This window comes from Prionailurus viverrinus, chromosome E2, assembly GCF_022837055.1.
Source record: "Prionailurus viverrinus isolate Anna chromosome E2, UM_Priviv_1.0, whole genome shotgun sequence".
In the NCBI taxonomy this organism is placed as follows: Eukaryota; Metazoa; Chordata; class Mammalia; order Carnivora; family Felidae; genus Prionailurus; species Prionailurus viverrinus.
Window position 1 is genome coordinate 2,175,178 of NC_062575.1, and position 15,944 is coordinate 2,191,121.

At 45.6% G+C, this 15,944-nt stretch overlaps 1 protein-coding gene across 1 annotated transcript; it reads left to right on the forward strand.

The window, feature by feature from the left end:
* The first annotated feature begins 204 nt into the window (after positions 1 to 204).
* On the forward strand, positions 205 to 15,123 carry ZIM2 (zinc finger imprinted 2). Its single transcript, XM_047836073.1, has 6 exons — positions 205 to 232; positions 3,789 to 4,291; positions 6,466 to 6,566; positions 8,415 to 8,541; positions 11,682 to 11,774; positions 14,141 to 15,123. The coding sequence occupies exons 2-6, from the start codon at positions 3,892 to 3,894 to the stop codon at positions 15,121 to 15,123; spliced, it is 1,704 nt and encodes a 567-aa protein (XP_047692029.1). The 5' UTR covers positions 205 to 232; positions 3,789 to 3,891.
* The last annotated feature ends 821 nt before the right edge of the window (positions 15,124 to 15,944 follow it).

A 15,944-nucleotide genomic window follows, 5' to 3' on the forward strand; every position in this document is an offset into this window, starting at 1 on the left:
CTCAGGCGACTCTGGTGCCACTTCCTTCTTCCCCTTCCCCCATCTCTGTCATGTGTGTCCTCCCGCGCCCCCCAGCGGAACGAGCGAGGAGCGGCCTGGATTTTGAGGTGCATCGCTCCGCAGGCCCCACAGAGCGCACGCGCAGACGCTGCAGGGCGCATGCGCCGCAGCGTAGGCGCCAAATCTGAGCGCGAGCTGTTCAGTCAGTCAGGCGAGGCTCCAGGCAGGCAAGGTGAGCGTGAGCGGGCGTCGGGGCCTGCGTGTGAGTGGCGCGCGGGCAGCCCGGGACGGGACAGGGAGGGGGACGTGATTGGAGGAGACGCGAGGGCGAGGAGCGAGCACCCGAGGGCGTGAGAAGCCCCGGGGCTGGTGGCGCAGGCCTCCCTGAGGTGCGACGCCACAGTGGGACTGAACCCGCGCCCAGCGCAGCTGTGCCTGGGGAGGAGGAAGTGGGGTGAGTGGAGCCTCCGTGTAGGGTGACGGGAAGTAGCCCTCGTGGGGAAGGGCCTGGGTGGGACATGGGGTCTGAGGAGACCAGGGAGCTGAGGGACACCGCCGCACTGGCGTGGCCTCTCCTCTCTGCGCATTTGTGACCTCAGTTGTCTGGCCTCTGGTGACTGCCCTCCTAGCCCTCAGGCTAAAGTCCTCCCTCAGCCTGCCGGCCCCACCCCCATTCACAGACCCCGCCCCTCCAGACCTCGACATGCCCCTCCCGGCCCGGACCCCAGCGCCCTCCCCCACCAGACCCCAGGACGTGCCGCTCCAGCCCAGGGCCCGCCCCAGCCACAGGTCCTTCCATGCCCGACCTCAGGCCCCACCCCCTGGCTGAAACCCCGCCCCCACTCAAGGCTCCGCCCCAAACAACAGGGCACGCCCCTCTCGGGCCAGGCCCCGCCCATAGGCCGCAAGACACGCCCCTCCCGGCCCCCGGCCCCTTTCACCCCCCACCCCCCCCACTCCTTCCCGGCCTCGATCCATGCCAGGCCCTAGCCCCCAACTCTGACTTTCCTCTCCGGGATCAGGGCCATGTCTCTCTGCTCTTAGACCCAGGGCGGGTCTGAAGACAGGGCATCTTCTCCCCCTCCCTCAGCTCTACGCTCCTCCCTCTCAGTGCTCCCCTCTACCTCAGTTCCACCAGTCCTGTCTGTCTCTCCTCCCTGCCCTGGTCATGCCCCTCTTTTCCCAGCCTGTGACTCCCCCGCCTCACATTTGCTCCTTCTCTTTATCTTGTCCCACTCCGTCTTCGGCTCTGCCCTGCTCCCTGACTGCCTTGATTTACTCCCTTTCTCTTGCCTCGGTGCCTCTCTTCCATTCGTTCCCTTCAGTCCTTGCTTTCTCCTCCCACCAAGACCTCTGCCCACTCGGGATCTCTCCGGACACTCATCCCTGCTTCTCGGAAAGCTCTTCCCCACTCTGAAATCAAGAGACTCTTTTTTTTTTTTTAAGTATTTTTAACATGTTAAATAGGGACTTTTTTTAGCCCCCCCCCCCTTTTTAAAAAATATTTAACACCTTAGCTGCTTTTGTCACTACTTTTTAACATGATTTCCCTCATGTTTCCCGGAGTGCAATTATGAATTATTTAGAAAATAATGAAAATAAGAGGGGTGACATCCCTAAATGTTGATGTATAACCCAAATTAACAGCTTTCAGTAGTCAAGAAGAAGGAAAATAAATTATACATTTTTTTCAAGAGGTTCCCAAACTCCCCCAAACAAATGAACAAACAAAAAATGATAAAACTCTAAAAAAGGAGTAAGAAAATAATGAAAATAAATAAAAATACATGAGAAAACAAAAATAATAGCCTTGGAGCTAGCAGGTGGTACTTGGGGTGAAAAAGAGAAAGTGGCAATAAAGAACAAACAATAGAAATTTAAAAACCTAGGAATAAAGCAGCATCACTGATTAGTAAAGGATAAAGTTGCATACTTAAGGGATTTAATATTCTGAGAATACTATGTGCAATCATGTATTAGTATACTTCAATTTCAAGCAAATGGATGGTTTTTCTGAAAAAGGTGTTTTCAAACTTGGGTTCAAAAAGTGGAAAGCCCAAATAGACCAATGGCCATGGAAAAGAACTGAAATAAATTGTGAAACAATTGATTGACATTAGAGAGCTTTCTGTGCAGATGATTATAGTGGTATTAAGAGTTAAAACATAAAGGTTGAGTAAAAGAGTGTTGGGAAGAAATAGAAGGTGCCAAAACTATGAAGTAATTGGTTAGAACTTGGATGGTATGGATGTAGGAATAAGATAAGGCTGAAATCCAAAATATAAAAATTTAAGGGAAGGAGAGTTAAGAATTTATGAAGAATGGAGGGATGCTGAAGGTGCCCTCTGAGGAGGCAGGCCCATGAACTTTCTTTCAGTACTTGGGTCCTGGAGGCCTTGACCCTTCAAGGTCATAGTTTCCCTTTGTGGGCCAGGAGGAAGAATTGTTACACCCTACTCGCCTTGAACCTGGCTAGTGTAGGGAGGCAGGCTAGGCTGGTGTGATCCCACACTCATTTCTAGTAATCCTTTCTTAGGGTCCTTCCCTGGGCTGCACACCTGGAAGTTCAATTCAGGGTGGGACGTCACACATCCCAAGAAGGAAGGGGGACAGGGGCACCTGGGTGGCTCAGTTCGTTAAGCATCTGATTCTTGGTTTCAGCTCAGGTTGTGATCTCCTGGTTCTTGGGTTCAAGCCCCCTGTTGGGCTCTTTGGGGACAGCAGGGAGCCTGCTTGGGATTCTCTCTCCCTGCCCTCCCCCCTGCTTATGCATGCACACGCGCCCTCTCTGCCCCTCTCAAAATAAATAAATAAACATTTTTTTTTTTAAAGCAAGAAGGAGGATAGCGAATTTTTATTTGTAGTGGCAGGAAAATTTTTAGGAAAAAAAAATACTTTTCATACTTTACTCCAGACTGGATTTTGACCAAAGAATTAAAATGAAATGTTTAATTGTCTCCTGTAAAACACTTACTATTGTCTGATTCTTTTCAACGAGAACATCCTGGAAGGTGTGTTGTGATAGCTCCTTGTGGTTTTGATTCCTGTTTCTCTGATGACTAATGCAGTTGAGCCCCATTTCGTGTCTGTTCGGCCATTTAGCTATCTTGCACAATACCTGCTTATATCTTTTAACTTTTTTTGCTCTTATTTGCCTTTTTCTAACTGATTTAATATTTTGCAAATGAATCCAGTTGTTTGTAGGGTATACATATCATAAGGCTGATTCCTGGGGCGCCTGGGTGGATCAGTCGGTTAAGCGTCTGGCTTCGGCTCAGGTCATGATCTCATGGTTTGTAAGTTCGAGCTCCATGTTGGGCTCTGTGCTGACAGCTCAGAGCCTGGAGCCTGCTTTGGATTTTGTGTCCCCCCCTCTCTCTGCCCCTCCCATGCTCATGCTCTGTCTCTCTCATTCTCTCAATAATAAATAAATGTTTAAAAAAATTTAGAAAGGCTGTTTCCTTATTTCGTATAATACACAGTCATTTATTTTTGAAGTGAAGTTCTTCTGTGGATCAAATTAATACAGTTCATTGTGTTTTGAGGTTCAAGTCTCTTTTCCCTTCAGTGCCATTTCTGAGATATTTCTAGCCTGTGCCCATGAATTTTGTAGACCTGGGGAGGGGACTGAAGTAACATCATATCTGGAGATGTGCAAATTTCTGTAAATGTGTAGTTAGGCATTTGTGTGAAATGTGGTAACTCCTTTTGTTTCAAATCACCTGTACCCCACTGTCCAGTCCCAACTGTGCAGGCCATTTGTGAGTCTCTCTACATGATTTCTACAGGTCCTGGGTTTCCGTATCCTGTTTTCATCCGCTACAATTCCACCCACCATCTTCCACACCAGTGTGTTCTGTAGCAGCCTGCCTTTTAGAGTATCTCCATCCTATGAAGGGCCAAGCTGTAAAGATGGTGCACATGACAGACGTTTTGGCTATCTTGAAGAATCCCCAGCTCTTCCACCTACATGATCAAGAAGAGAATCCAGAAACCATCCCCATAAGAAGTCCAGGGGCTCTGAAAGCTTCTCATCAAACATTTAGGCATTTTCAGTATCTTCCAGTGACTGGGCCTCACCCAGCTGTGAGCCAAATCCAGGAGCTCTGCCGGCAATGGCTGCAGCCCGAGACCCACACCAAGCAGCAGATGATGGAACGACTGGTGCTGGAACAGTTTCTGAGCACCCTACCGGAGGAGGTGCAGACCTGGGTGAGGTCAAAGCAGCCTAAGAACAGCAAGGAGGCAGGAGCCCTGGTGGCTGGCTTGATCCAAGCATGTGGGGAGAAAGGTGAGAGAGGAAGGAAGCAACTGCCATTTCCACTTATTGAACATCCCCTGTGTGCATGGCATGTAAAAGGAGATGAATAAAAACTTGTCAGGGGCTCCTGGGCAGCTCAGTCGGTTAAGTGTCTGACTCCTGGCTTCAGCTCAGGTCATGATCTCACAGTTCATGGGTTCATGCCCCACATTGGGCTCTGCACTAATGTGGAGCCTGCTTGGGTTTCTGTCTCTCCCTCGCTCTCTCTCTGCCCCTCCCCTACTTATGTGCGTACTCTCTAGCAAAATACATTTAAAAATTTGTCAAAAGAATAAGTGAATGAATTTTATAATCCAGTCTAATCTGCCTCATAGGAGATGGAAGAAATTTGGGGCTTGGCTTTTGCTTTTAATATTTACTATTTCTTGGGGTGCCTGGGTGGCTCAGGCGGTTAAGTGTTGGACTTCACCTCACCACGAGGTCATGATCTCGTGGTTTATGAGTTCGAGCCCCACTTCAGGCTCTGTGCTGACAGCTGGGAGCCTGGAGCCTGCTTCAGATTCTGTGTCTCCTCTCTCTGTCCCTCTCCCACTTGTGCTCTGTCTCTCTCTATCAAAAATAAATAAATGTAAAAAAAGTTTTTAATATTTACTATTTCTCTGAGAGTATACCTTCTCTCCAGCTTTGTTGTCCCCTGCTCCATTTATTATCCAGCCTAAACTTTAGTACCAACACAAAACAAAACAATACACACAACCAGAAAAATGAGGGTATAAAATGTGAGATAAACAAGGCCTGGAAGTATAACCTCTACCAAAATGTGGGCTCTTGGAAACTCAAGTTACCAGATTGGGATTTTAATAGTGAAAGAAGGGTAGTTTAATAGTGAAAGAAAAAAGTCATTTATTCCTCATAGTCCTTTGAACAAAAATGATACTAAAAACAAAGTATTGTTTAGGAGCATTATATAGAGAGAGGGGGAGAGAGAGATGGATAGGGGGAGAGATAGAGGCACACAAAGGAACAAAAAATATGAATATAAGACTACAGTTACCTCTGGAGAAAAGGCTGGGTTGTGGACAGGAAAAAGCACACGAGTAGGTGTAAGTTATTGGGAATGTTCTAGATTGGGGGTTGGGTAGTGAATTCACAGGCATTAATTGTAAATGTAAATGTAAATTAATTGTAAATTACTTGTAAATGAATACATTTAAAATAAGTAGGGTCATGCGTGGTTTAGTACGGATATCGTGAATTAAGGATCGTTACTAACCCAATTCTGTGCACCTTCATCCCTTGAAAGAATTTGGAAGATGGTAGTAGTGAACATGTTGGATACTTCCAATGTACTACATCCTAGGTGTTTTATACATAACTAATTTATTTACTTCTCTTAATAGCTCTTTAGATAGTTATTACCTTATTTTGTACAGGAGACAGAGGCACAAAGAGGTTGCATAACTTGCCCACAATTGTACCTGGCAGTCAGGATTCCTATCCCGCAGCTGGCTGCAGCATCTATACTCCAGCCATGGTGTTATACTGCCTCCGGCGGACATAGGGGATATTGCCCCAGAAGTTAAAAAGTTGGCCAAAGGGCCAGAGCTATTAACAAATGGAGCTCGAATTCAGGGAAAAGGAAAGAAAGCTCCCTAGGATATGAGGAAGAAACAACAGATTGATGAAAGGTGCACTTGGGAAGAGACTACAGGCAGGGCAGGCCTTCAAGGTGCAGGTTTCTGTGGGGAATGTGGTGGCCGTCTTCTAGATCAGTGAATGAAAAAGATGTAGGAAAAGCTTGAAGAGCTGCCACTTTAACATGCTTTGTGTGTGTGTTGTACATGTAATGCTTAATCCTTATAAGATCCCTTCCGAGCATAGGTATTATTATTTTCATCTTACAATTGAGAAACTGAACAGTGAGGCTGGGAACCACTGGTAAACAGGGAACTTGCACTTTATGTGGAAGGCAGTGGGGAGTCATTGAAGGATTTAGAGCTGGGAAACGCCCAGAGCTCTTTTTTGGAATTTGCTATATTGAGAGGAGGAAAGATTTCTCTGGTTTTTCTCTTACAGGAAGTCCAGGACTTCTGCTGTCTTCCATGGCAGGGGCGGGGTTGATGTGGGGTGGCAAGCCACTCTCTGTGTCTGTGGGTGCTGCCAGACTGAACTCAGTTCCGTGGTCATTCCTTTCTCCCTTCAAGGTTTCCTTGCTCAGGACTTTGTCCTTGCCGAAAAGAGGAACACCAAAAAACAAAAGAAGGACACAGAGATGTCTGAAAACCCCTTATCTGCTGGACCCCAGGTGAGTCAGTCTTTCTTCTGACTTCGTTCTCCAAATGGGGATCTCACCTTCCTGATTTCCAGACCTTCCCTTTCCAGTTAAACCACATTCTCACTTTCTGTAAGTCTTTATATAAGTATCACCTAAGTGAGCCTTTCCCTGGCTGCCCTGTTTAAAATTTGTTCCTGACTATATTCTTCTCTGCTTTATTTTTCTCTGTTGTTCTTAATCACCATCCCAGATACATTTGACATTTTCCCTCTTTTTCTATTTCTTGCATTAATTGTTTTGTTTGTTTGTTTTCTTAGTATTCCAGTTTATGCCCAGTGTTGGCTTATTCAAAACAACCCTCATGTGGTTTGCACTGTTATGCTCCTTTATATTTGAAACAAATGGCAGCTAATATAGGGACATAGTACTGTTGAGAGGTTTTATTTTTTTCAAAAATACTCTCCTTAATGTTCATGTTAAATCATATTTTGAAACCTAAATGATAATTAATGTAATTAATGAATTTATGAATTCATAAATAATGAAATTAATAAAATCAATACACTGCGTTTCCTTTAGAACCAGAAAAAAGCCTCATGGGGGTTGGCGATTAGGAAGAAATAGTCTAAAAAGATTCCTTGAGGGGAGAGACAAGGAAAAAAAGTTTGAGAAACACTGCTCTAGAAGATCTGCTCCTGTGAGTGGCCCTCTGTCCCTACAGTGTCCATCTAAGGAGCAGCTGTGCTCAGCTTCAGTGGGTGGTGCCATGTGAGAATGTGGGCTCAGGTCTCTGGTCTTCCGACTTCGGTTTTAAAACTCCAGTTAATAATATTAAATCTACAATTTTTTTGGTGTTGGCAGTTAATATGAATTTTAAATATTTAAAATAATAAAAAATCATAATAAAAGCCAGATAAACCCCTCTGTAGTTGCTGGGCAGCCAGTACATGACTTCTAGTTTAAATCAGTTGTTCATTGATCTGCATAATGTTTTCCTGAAAACACAAGAGATGTGTATTAATAAAGTGTGTATCATATTCTCATGTAGTCTTCTAGTATGCACTTTTTAACCTTAGGTTATCAAGATGGTTGTGTGTAACTGTGGTTAACTGGTTTGCATTGCTGGAATATTATTCCATTCTGTGACTCTACCATTTCTTCTACTCTAAACGGATATATGGGTTGTTTCCAGGTTTTGGATGTTACAAACAGCACTATTAAGAATATCTGTCTCCAAATACACATGAACAAATATACCTAGGAATAGAATTTCTGGGTCCAGAGTAGTTTACCAATTTACATTTCCTTTAGCATCTAGCAAGAGGTCCCATGGGTCCACATACTAGATAACATTTGGTATTGTCAGACTTACTAAGTTTTGTCAGTTGCATGGATATAAATGGTACTTTGTTGTTTTTATTTGCATTTCTCTGTTAATATGATTGAATATCTATGAGCTCCTTGGGTTTTACAGATGAGTCACAGAGGCTTCAGTACCCACACTCACAAAGATGATAAGAACCAGAGCCAGGACTTAAACTTAAGTCTCTGATTCCTGAGGCTGAGGTATACTGCTCAGCTTCCAGTTACTCATATTCATTATTTGTTTATTAGGTGGCTTAAAAGGATCTTCTTCCTCCAATCCAAACTTGTAGTAGTTAGCAGCAGGAACTGTCTTAGAAATTTTCCCTCTTTCCTTGTACTTCAGGACAGAAGGGTACCTTACTAAGTCCCTACACCCTCTGGATTACAACACTTGGGTTAGAAGCTTTCTGCCGGTCTGAATGCTTTATGTTCAGTCCTCTCTCATCAGACTTCTCTCCCCCCTTAGGATAATCTCTGGATGTTGATCATTTAGAATTGTTTCTGGTATTTTAGGAGTTGGTGACTTTCCAGGATGTGGCTGTGGACTTCAGCCTGGAGGAACTGACCTACCTTAGTGCTGCTCAGAGGAATCTCTACCGGGAGGTGATGCTGGAGAATTACAGGAACCTGGTCTCCTTAGGTAAGGCCGTCTTCTCCATGGAACTTGGTTTCTGTCTGATAAGGCAGTGGTTCTCACCTCTTTCCTCTCCTCACGTCAGGAATGTCTGTAACGGTGATTCACCACGTCTGAATCTCAACCCAGACCAGAGACAGTATTGTAATATCAAATTCAGTTACTCATCATAGAGGTAACATTGAGTACTTAATATGTGTTATCAGGCACTAGTCTAAGCACTGCACCTGTCCTAACTCCTTTATTCCTCATATTAGTTCCGTGAGGGGGAGATATATTTCTTGTTATTTTTATTATTTTTTTTTTAAATTTTTTTTTCAACGTTTATTTATTTTTTTGGGACAGAGAGAGACAGAGCATGAACGGGGTAGGGGCAGAGAGAGAGGGAGACACAGAATCGGAAACAGGCTCCAGGCTCCGAGCCATCAGCCCAGAGCCCGACGCGGGGCTCGAACTCACGGACCGCGAGATCGTGACCTGGCTGAAGTCGGATGCTTAACCGACTGCGCCACCCAGGCGCCCCTTGTTATTTTTATTATTACTGCCACTTTACATATGAGGAAACTGTCTTGGGAAAGTTAAATTACTTGTCTAAAACCACACAGCTATTAAGTGGCTGACTGGGGTGTGACCCTAAGCGGTTCAGCCCCAGGATCTGTTCCCTGAAATTAAATGGTTGTACTGCCAGACAGGGGTTTGCTTCATCAGGTCTTGGTGCAGTAGAAGGCTCATGGTGATTTTTAAAAAAATTTTTTTAATGTTTATTTATTTTCGAGAGACAGAGAGAGATAGAGCATGAGCCAGGGAGGGGCACAGAGAGAGAGGGAGGCACAGAATCTGAAGCAGACTCCAGGCTCTGAGCTGTCAGCACAGAGCCTGACGCGGGGCTCGAACCCATGAACTGTGAGATCATGACCTGAGCTGAAGTCAGACACTTTGACTGAGCCACCCAGGCGACCCACGTGGTGATGTTTTTTGAATGCGCGAAGGAATCAATGAAACTTTCAGGAGCTCCAAAGGCTTCTGCTGGACTTAAACTTTTAGAGTCAGAGATTCCCAGTCTCTCTTCACATCCAGAGGCAAGGTGGTTTGCCTTTCCTGACAGGATACATGTTTTTGTTGCCAGTGCCAGGATCCTCATTTTAGTGGCTTTTTGGGAGGCCCTGAGGTCTCCTGAAACACACAATCAAAACCAAACAGCATTCCACTGTTGGAATTCCACCAGCATTCCAAGCTGGTGCTCTGGTCCTTGTGAAGTCAGAGACCTGGGGGGTGGGGCAGGGGTTGGGGGTGCCTTACCTCAAACCTGGCACAAGAGTGTGTAATGTGAACCATGACTTTTATTGGTCACAAAGAAGGCAAAAAAGAGTGCCTTTTCCAATGTAACTCTTCTCTCAGTTACCATATTTGTGACTTAAGATAGAGGGAATAAATCAGTTTTACCTCTTCAGCCCTCATGAGGTGACCCAGAGGCATTTCTGTCTTGTGGTGCTTTGACCTCTTGCGTCACTGAAGGTTTGGGGTTAGTTGAGATCTTACATATCACCCAGGATGTTGTCTTCCTAAGTGTGGGGTGGGTATGGTGGGTTAGACCCAAGGGTATTTTGGGTAGTAAATCTTGTTGGTCTCCCATCTGAGTAAAGAGAGAGCAGACCTGAGGCCTTAAGCCTTAGACCGGCAGCACTCAGTAACCTTCATTTCTGGTGGAGCTATTGCTCTACTACCTTAAGGGTTTTTGTTTTTGTTTTTGTTTTTGTTTTTGTTTTGTTTTTTTGCAAATAACAGTGGTTTCTGTTTTTAACGTTGATATAAAGCTTCCATTTAAATTAAGTGTATTTAAGTTAAAAAAAAGAGGTGATCTAAAGAGAAGCATTAAGGGGCATCTGGGTGGCTCCATCAGTTAAGTGTCCGACTCGATTTCGGCTCAGGTCATGATCTCACAGATCATGAGATCGAGTGCCACATCAGGCTGTGTGCTGCCTGGGATTCTCTCTCCTTTCTCTACGCCTCCCCCTGTGCACTTGTGCACACATGCTCTCTTTCTCTCAAAATAAGTAAATAAATAAACATTTTTTAAAAAGAAAGAAAAGTATTAAACACTAAACACTACTATAAATGGCACACAGATAGGGCTGAAATGGGAGGGTCAGTAATAAATTTGTCAGCGTGCCAGGTTGCGGTATAGGTAATGGATGAGGATTCCTGTTCTTGTGGATGTTATTAATGCCAGTGCAGTGAGACAGACAGTAAGCAAGGAAATAACGAGGTGGTGTCTTCGTTCGTTTGGTCTGCTGTAATAGAACACCACAGAATGGCTGGCTTCTGAACGACAGATCTTTATTTCTCACAGTCCTGGAGTCTGGAAGTTCAAGATCGGGGGGCCAGCACAGTCAGGTGAGGGCTCTCTTCTAGGTCACAGGCTTCTTGATGTCTCCTCACTTGGTGGAAAGGGCTAGGGAATCTCTCTGAAGCCTCTCTTTATAGGGTTACTAATCCCATCCATGGGGATTCCACCCTCATGACTGAAGTACCCCGCAAAGGCCCACCTCCTATCACCACCACACTGGGCATTAGGATTTCCATATATGAATTTTACAGGGACAGGAACATCCAGACCATGGCAGGTGGTATGCAAATGACTTAAGTTTGGGAAATACAGAAGTAGGGGAAAAGGAGCATTTCACGACCAAGGGAATGAAGGTATCACAGGAGGAGGAGAACCACATTTCGTTTACTTTTTGAGCAGCTATGACATCAGATCCCCCAGACTGAAGTAGAGGGCCCAGCACACTGTCCTCAGGTTTTATTCTAAAGCAGAGTGTTTTAGCCGTGGCACAGCTGACATGTGGGCCAGATCGTTGCTTGCTGTGGAGGAATGTCCTGGGCATTTAAGATGTTTAGTGGCCTCCCTGGCCCCTGTACTAGATATCAATAGCCTTCCTTCCTCTCTGAACTTGTGACAACCAAAAATGCTCCAGACAATGCCACCTGTCCCTTGGGCCCTGATCAATCTTTAGAAATGGGCTTCATTTTTCTTTCTTGTGCATTTGCATCTTCCTTATTATCGCAGAGTCTTTAGAGCCTAGGCTGGGAGTTGCTGTGGGTCAGGGAAGAATCCCCCAGTTATGAGTCTCCTTCTTCAACAGGGTACCAGTTCTCTAAACCCGACATTATCTCACAGCTGGAAGAGGAGGAGTCACATGTGATGGAGGAAGACAGGGATACAGAGATGCATCACGGTGAGTAGAGAGCAGAGAGCCCATGGAAACCGGAATCGTGGGAAGACAGGCGGGGGCTGGGAGCTGTGGTCAGAGGGCATTCCTCAGGGTCCGCTCAGGCCAGGGAGGGGGCCGGTAGGCGCGCTTGACTCAGGGCTCTCGAGGCTTCACCCCCTGTGGGCACTTAGTACCTCCTTTTGTCTTCTCTTCTTGCTGACTGAGCTCTTCTCCTGCCTGGTTCTAGGGACGCCGTTTACCTTTTCTCTAGTGTTCCAACCCCTGCACTTTTTCACGCCCTTGCCTCTGCAGCTAGAAGTCCCAGGTCTTTCCTTTTTAACTCAGACAAGAGAAAACCTTGGCATGACACTACTCTTCCTTCCACTTGCTTCCTATGTTCCCTCATGCCAGGTCTTCAGATTTGACACGCAGAGGCTCCCCTCCCCTTCCCTCCTTTACCCCCACAATCTCGTTTCCATCCCCCCAACTTTGCCAACACACACACACACTCTCTGTCTTTCCCTCTCCCTCTCTCACACTGTGTTCTACCAACATCGTTATGACTTCAGGACAAGAACCTTCTAGACTTTACCTTTTCCAACTCTGTGGCTACAATATGATAACATTTGCCATCTTTATGAAATCCTTTCCTTCTCTGAGTTGGGTCACTGTGTCAGCCAGGATCGTCGTTGTCCTTCAGTGCCTCTCAATAGAAAACCACACCAACACTGTATAAGCTGGAGGGGGGATTATTAGCTTACAGTACCGCTCATGTGGACCTCAGGGATCATTGGAAATGGGGGCTCAGTGATGTTATCAAAGGCCTACTTTCATTTCCTCTTGTCACTCTGCCAACAAATCCTAGATCTTCTTTCTTCTTTCCATGCAAGGAGAGAGAGAAAGAGAGAGACAGACAGAGAGAGACAGAGAAAGAAAGAGAAAGAGAAAGCAGGTGAGTCCAAGAAGCATTGTCATGAGTGAGGAAGCTTCAGTGTTCCATTTGGGTCCTGTCCCACCCCTGAACCAGTAGCTGTGCCCAGTCTAGTGCTGATCAGTGCAGCCCTCCCTGCCTTGTCCTGTATGGGCAGAGAAGTGAATGTCCCAATAAAATTCAAGGATCTACCGTGGGGACTCTTCTACCTGCCTCTGTTGCCTTCAGTGTCTTCTTTAGTCTGTTCATTCACTCTTTGACTCACTCGGTCATTCCACACATATTTACTGAGCCTCTGTGGTGGGCCAGCCCTGTCCTAGGTTCTGTGGATACAGTAACAAATCCCTTCCCCCATGGAGCTTGCCTTCTAATGGGGGTGATGGTTGATACCCAGGCAAATAATAGAGTCTGAGTGTAAAGCAGACAGTGACAAATGGGAGCCTGCTGAAGCCAGGACCGTTAGGAAAGAACTCACTGAGGAATATTTGAACGAGACGGAGGGGGAGCCACATAGAAATCTTGAGGGAGAATGTTACAGGTAGGGGGAATAGCAAATTCAGAGGCCCCAAGGTTGGAATAAGCTTGGGTGTTCCAGAAACAGGAAGAAAAGCAATATGGTCTGAGTAAGGTGGAGGGGACAGAAGATGAGGTTGAGGAGACAGAGGTTTTGAGGCATGGAATGAGGTGTTATTATTGACACCATAGAATTGTGTTGTCTGATGTAGTGGCCACTAGACACATGTAGTTGAATTTACACCAATTAAAAGTACATAAATTTAAATTCACTCACACCAGCCGCATTTCAAGTGTTCATTACCAATGTGTGGCTAGTGGCTACATATCAGACGGCAAAAATATAGATGATTTACCTCATTTCAGGGCATTCCACTGGGCACCACTGTTCTAGAAAGATCGCTCTGGTGATTCTGTGGAAAATGGGCTTTAGGAAGAGCAGCAGAGAAACCAGTTGGGAGTCTGCTCTTGCAGGCTAAAGCTCGTGGAGGCCGGTGCTGGGATTGTAGAGGACAGGTTTGGGGGACTCTGTGAGGAGAGCTGGCAGAACAGCTATCTCGGTCCTCCACGTTTGAGTCATCTCCTCAAAGACCATTTCCCGAAACATCTAATCCACTGTGATGGGTCTGGTTACCCCCATCCTGATGCGTGCCTGATCGTAGTCTGGCTCTGCTATCTCATCTGTCCTCTGCTCACACACCGTGATGTCTGCCAGGATGCCACCTTTGATTTCCTTGGCTTCAGTTTCTTTCCCACCCAGGGGGTTGCCTTTGTATAAAGCATAAAGTTTTGACTACTACTACTCTCAGAAGAAAATCCAAACTTTTAGCAAAACATTTAAATCCCTGTCAATCTGCGAGAGACCAGTTCTTTTTGTTCCCTTTCTTCGGTTTCTACAATGTGTCTCTGTGAGGAAAGAATAGAGGAAATTTTACATTTCTTTTAGATGGGGAAAAAAGACCTAAAACCAAAGATCTAACTCCAGAGCAAAGCCTGCCTGTGGAAAAGCCATCCTTGGGGGTGGGAATGGAGGATTTACAGGTAGGTAACTTCTTCAGTGTCCACGAAGGAGAGTCTTCTCCTGATGGTCCAACAGACTTGTACCAGGTCGACCAGGAGAAACTTTCAAGTTCTATAAAGATGAGTGAGCCCGAGACCCCTGCTCAGGAAAGAGGCCGTGACAGTGATGGTTTTGAAAGAAGCTCAGATCTCACTAAACAGTCAGAAGGTCCTCCAGGAAAGGACCCCCAGCAATGTGCTACTCCTGGAATTGTCACCAGCCCCCAGCCAGTGGTTGATGAGCCTTTGCTCCAAGAGAACAGAGACAACAGATGTGGATTTTGCGAAAGAACTTTTATCACCCAAAGAGCTCGTGAGAGACATGAGCAGTTGCATGCTGGGAAGAAACCCTTTGAATGTAAACGATGTGGAGAAGCCTTCAACCTCATGCCACACCTCACCAGACGTCAGAGGACTCATTCCAGTGAGAAGTCTCGTGGATGCAGTAAAGGTGGAAAGTCTTTCACCCGGCACACAAACACCTGTCGCCGTGTAAGAATTCAGGGTCAGGAAGACTACTTCGAATGTTTCCAGTGTGGCAGAGCCTTTATCCAGGATGTGCATCTTTTCCAACATCTCAAAGCCCACGAGGCAGCCAAAGCTCTTCCCCCTAGGTTGCCCTGCACTAAGACGTATTTCATTCGCTATCAGCGGAAACATGACTATGTTGGAGAGAGAGCCTGTCAGTGTTGTGACTGTGGCAAAGCCTTCAGCAGGACTTCACACCTCATTCAACACTATCGAATTCACGCCCAAGAGAGGCCTTACCAGTGTAAGCTGTGCGGGAAATGTTTCAGCCGACCCTCCTACCTCACTCAACATTATCAGCTCCATTCTCAAGAGAAAGCTGATGAGTGCAATTCCCACTGAAAACCTCTAGTCAGAGAACATTCTCAACATCGTTGGCTTCATTCTGGAGAGAGACCCTCTGAATGTGAGAAGGCCTTCTGCCATCCCTCACAATTTCATCATGATGTGATTTTTAAAATGGCGAATAGTTGCAAGGGTATACAAGTCTTTCTGCAAAAGAAGATTCAGTACATGTGTCAATAGTCACACAGATGAAAATCCTTACAAAGAATATCTTTGTTGCATAGGAAAGAGGCTAACAGATTTTGCCTTTCTTTGGTGGTATTCGTGGAATGGAAAAACTTCGTTTTAAAAAAAATTTAAATCCAAGTTAGTTAACATATAGTGTAGTCTGGTTTTCAGGAATAGAATATAGTGATTCGTCACTTACATATAACACCCAGTGCTCATCTCAACAAGTGCCCTCCTTAATGCTCATCACCCATTTAGCCCATCCCCTCACCCAACACCCCGCCAGCAACCCTCAGGTTGTTCTGTGTATTTAAGAGTCTCTTATGGTTTGCCTCCCTCTCTGTTTTCATCTTATTGGAAAAACCTTCATTTTGACACCGTGACAAAAAATTTGTGACTGGCAGTTGGGCTCCAGGCAGGCAATCTATTCCCAAGTTTTTCTAGAAGTGTTTACATACAGTAACTTTACCACGTGGGATGCGTCAACCCAGAGCATGGTTAAAAAAGATTTTCAAGCTGTGCTTATAGTGATTCAGCCACAAAGCTGATGTAATTGGTATTTACACAGTACATCATAATTTACAAAACATTGCCATGTATATTATTTTATTTGATCTTTTAAGGAATGCTGCAGTGTACCTAGTGAGCAC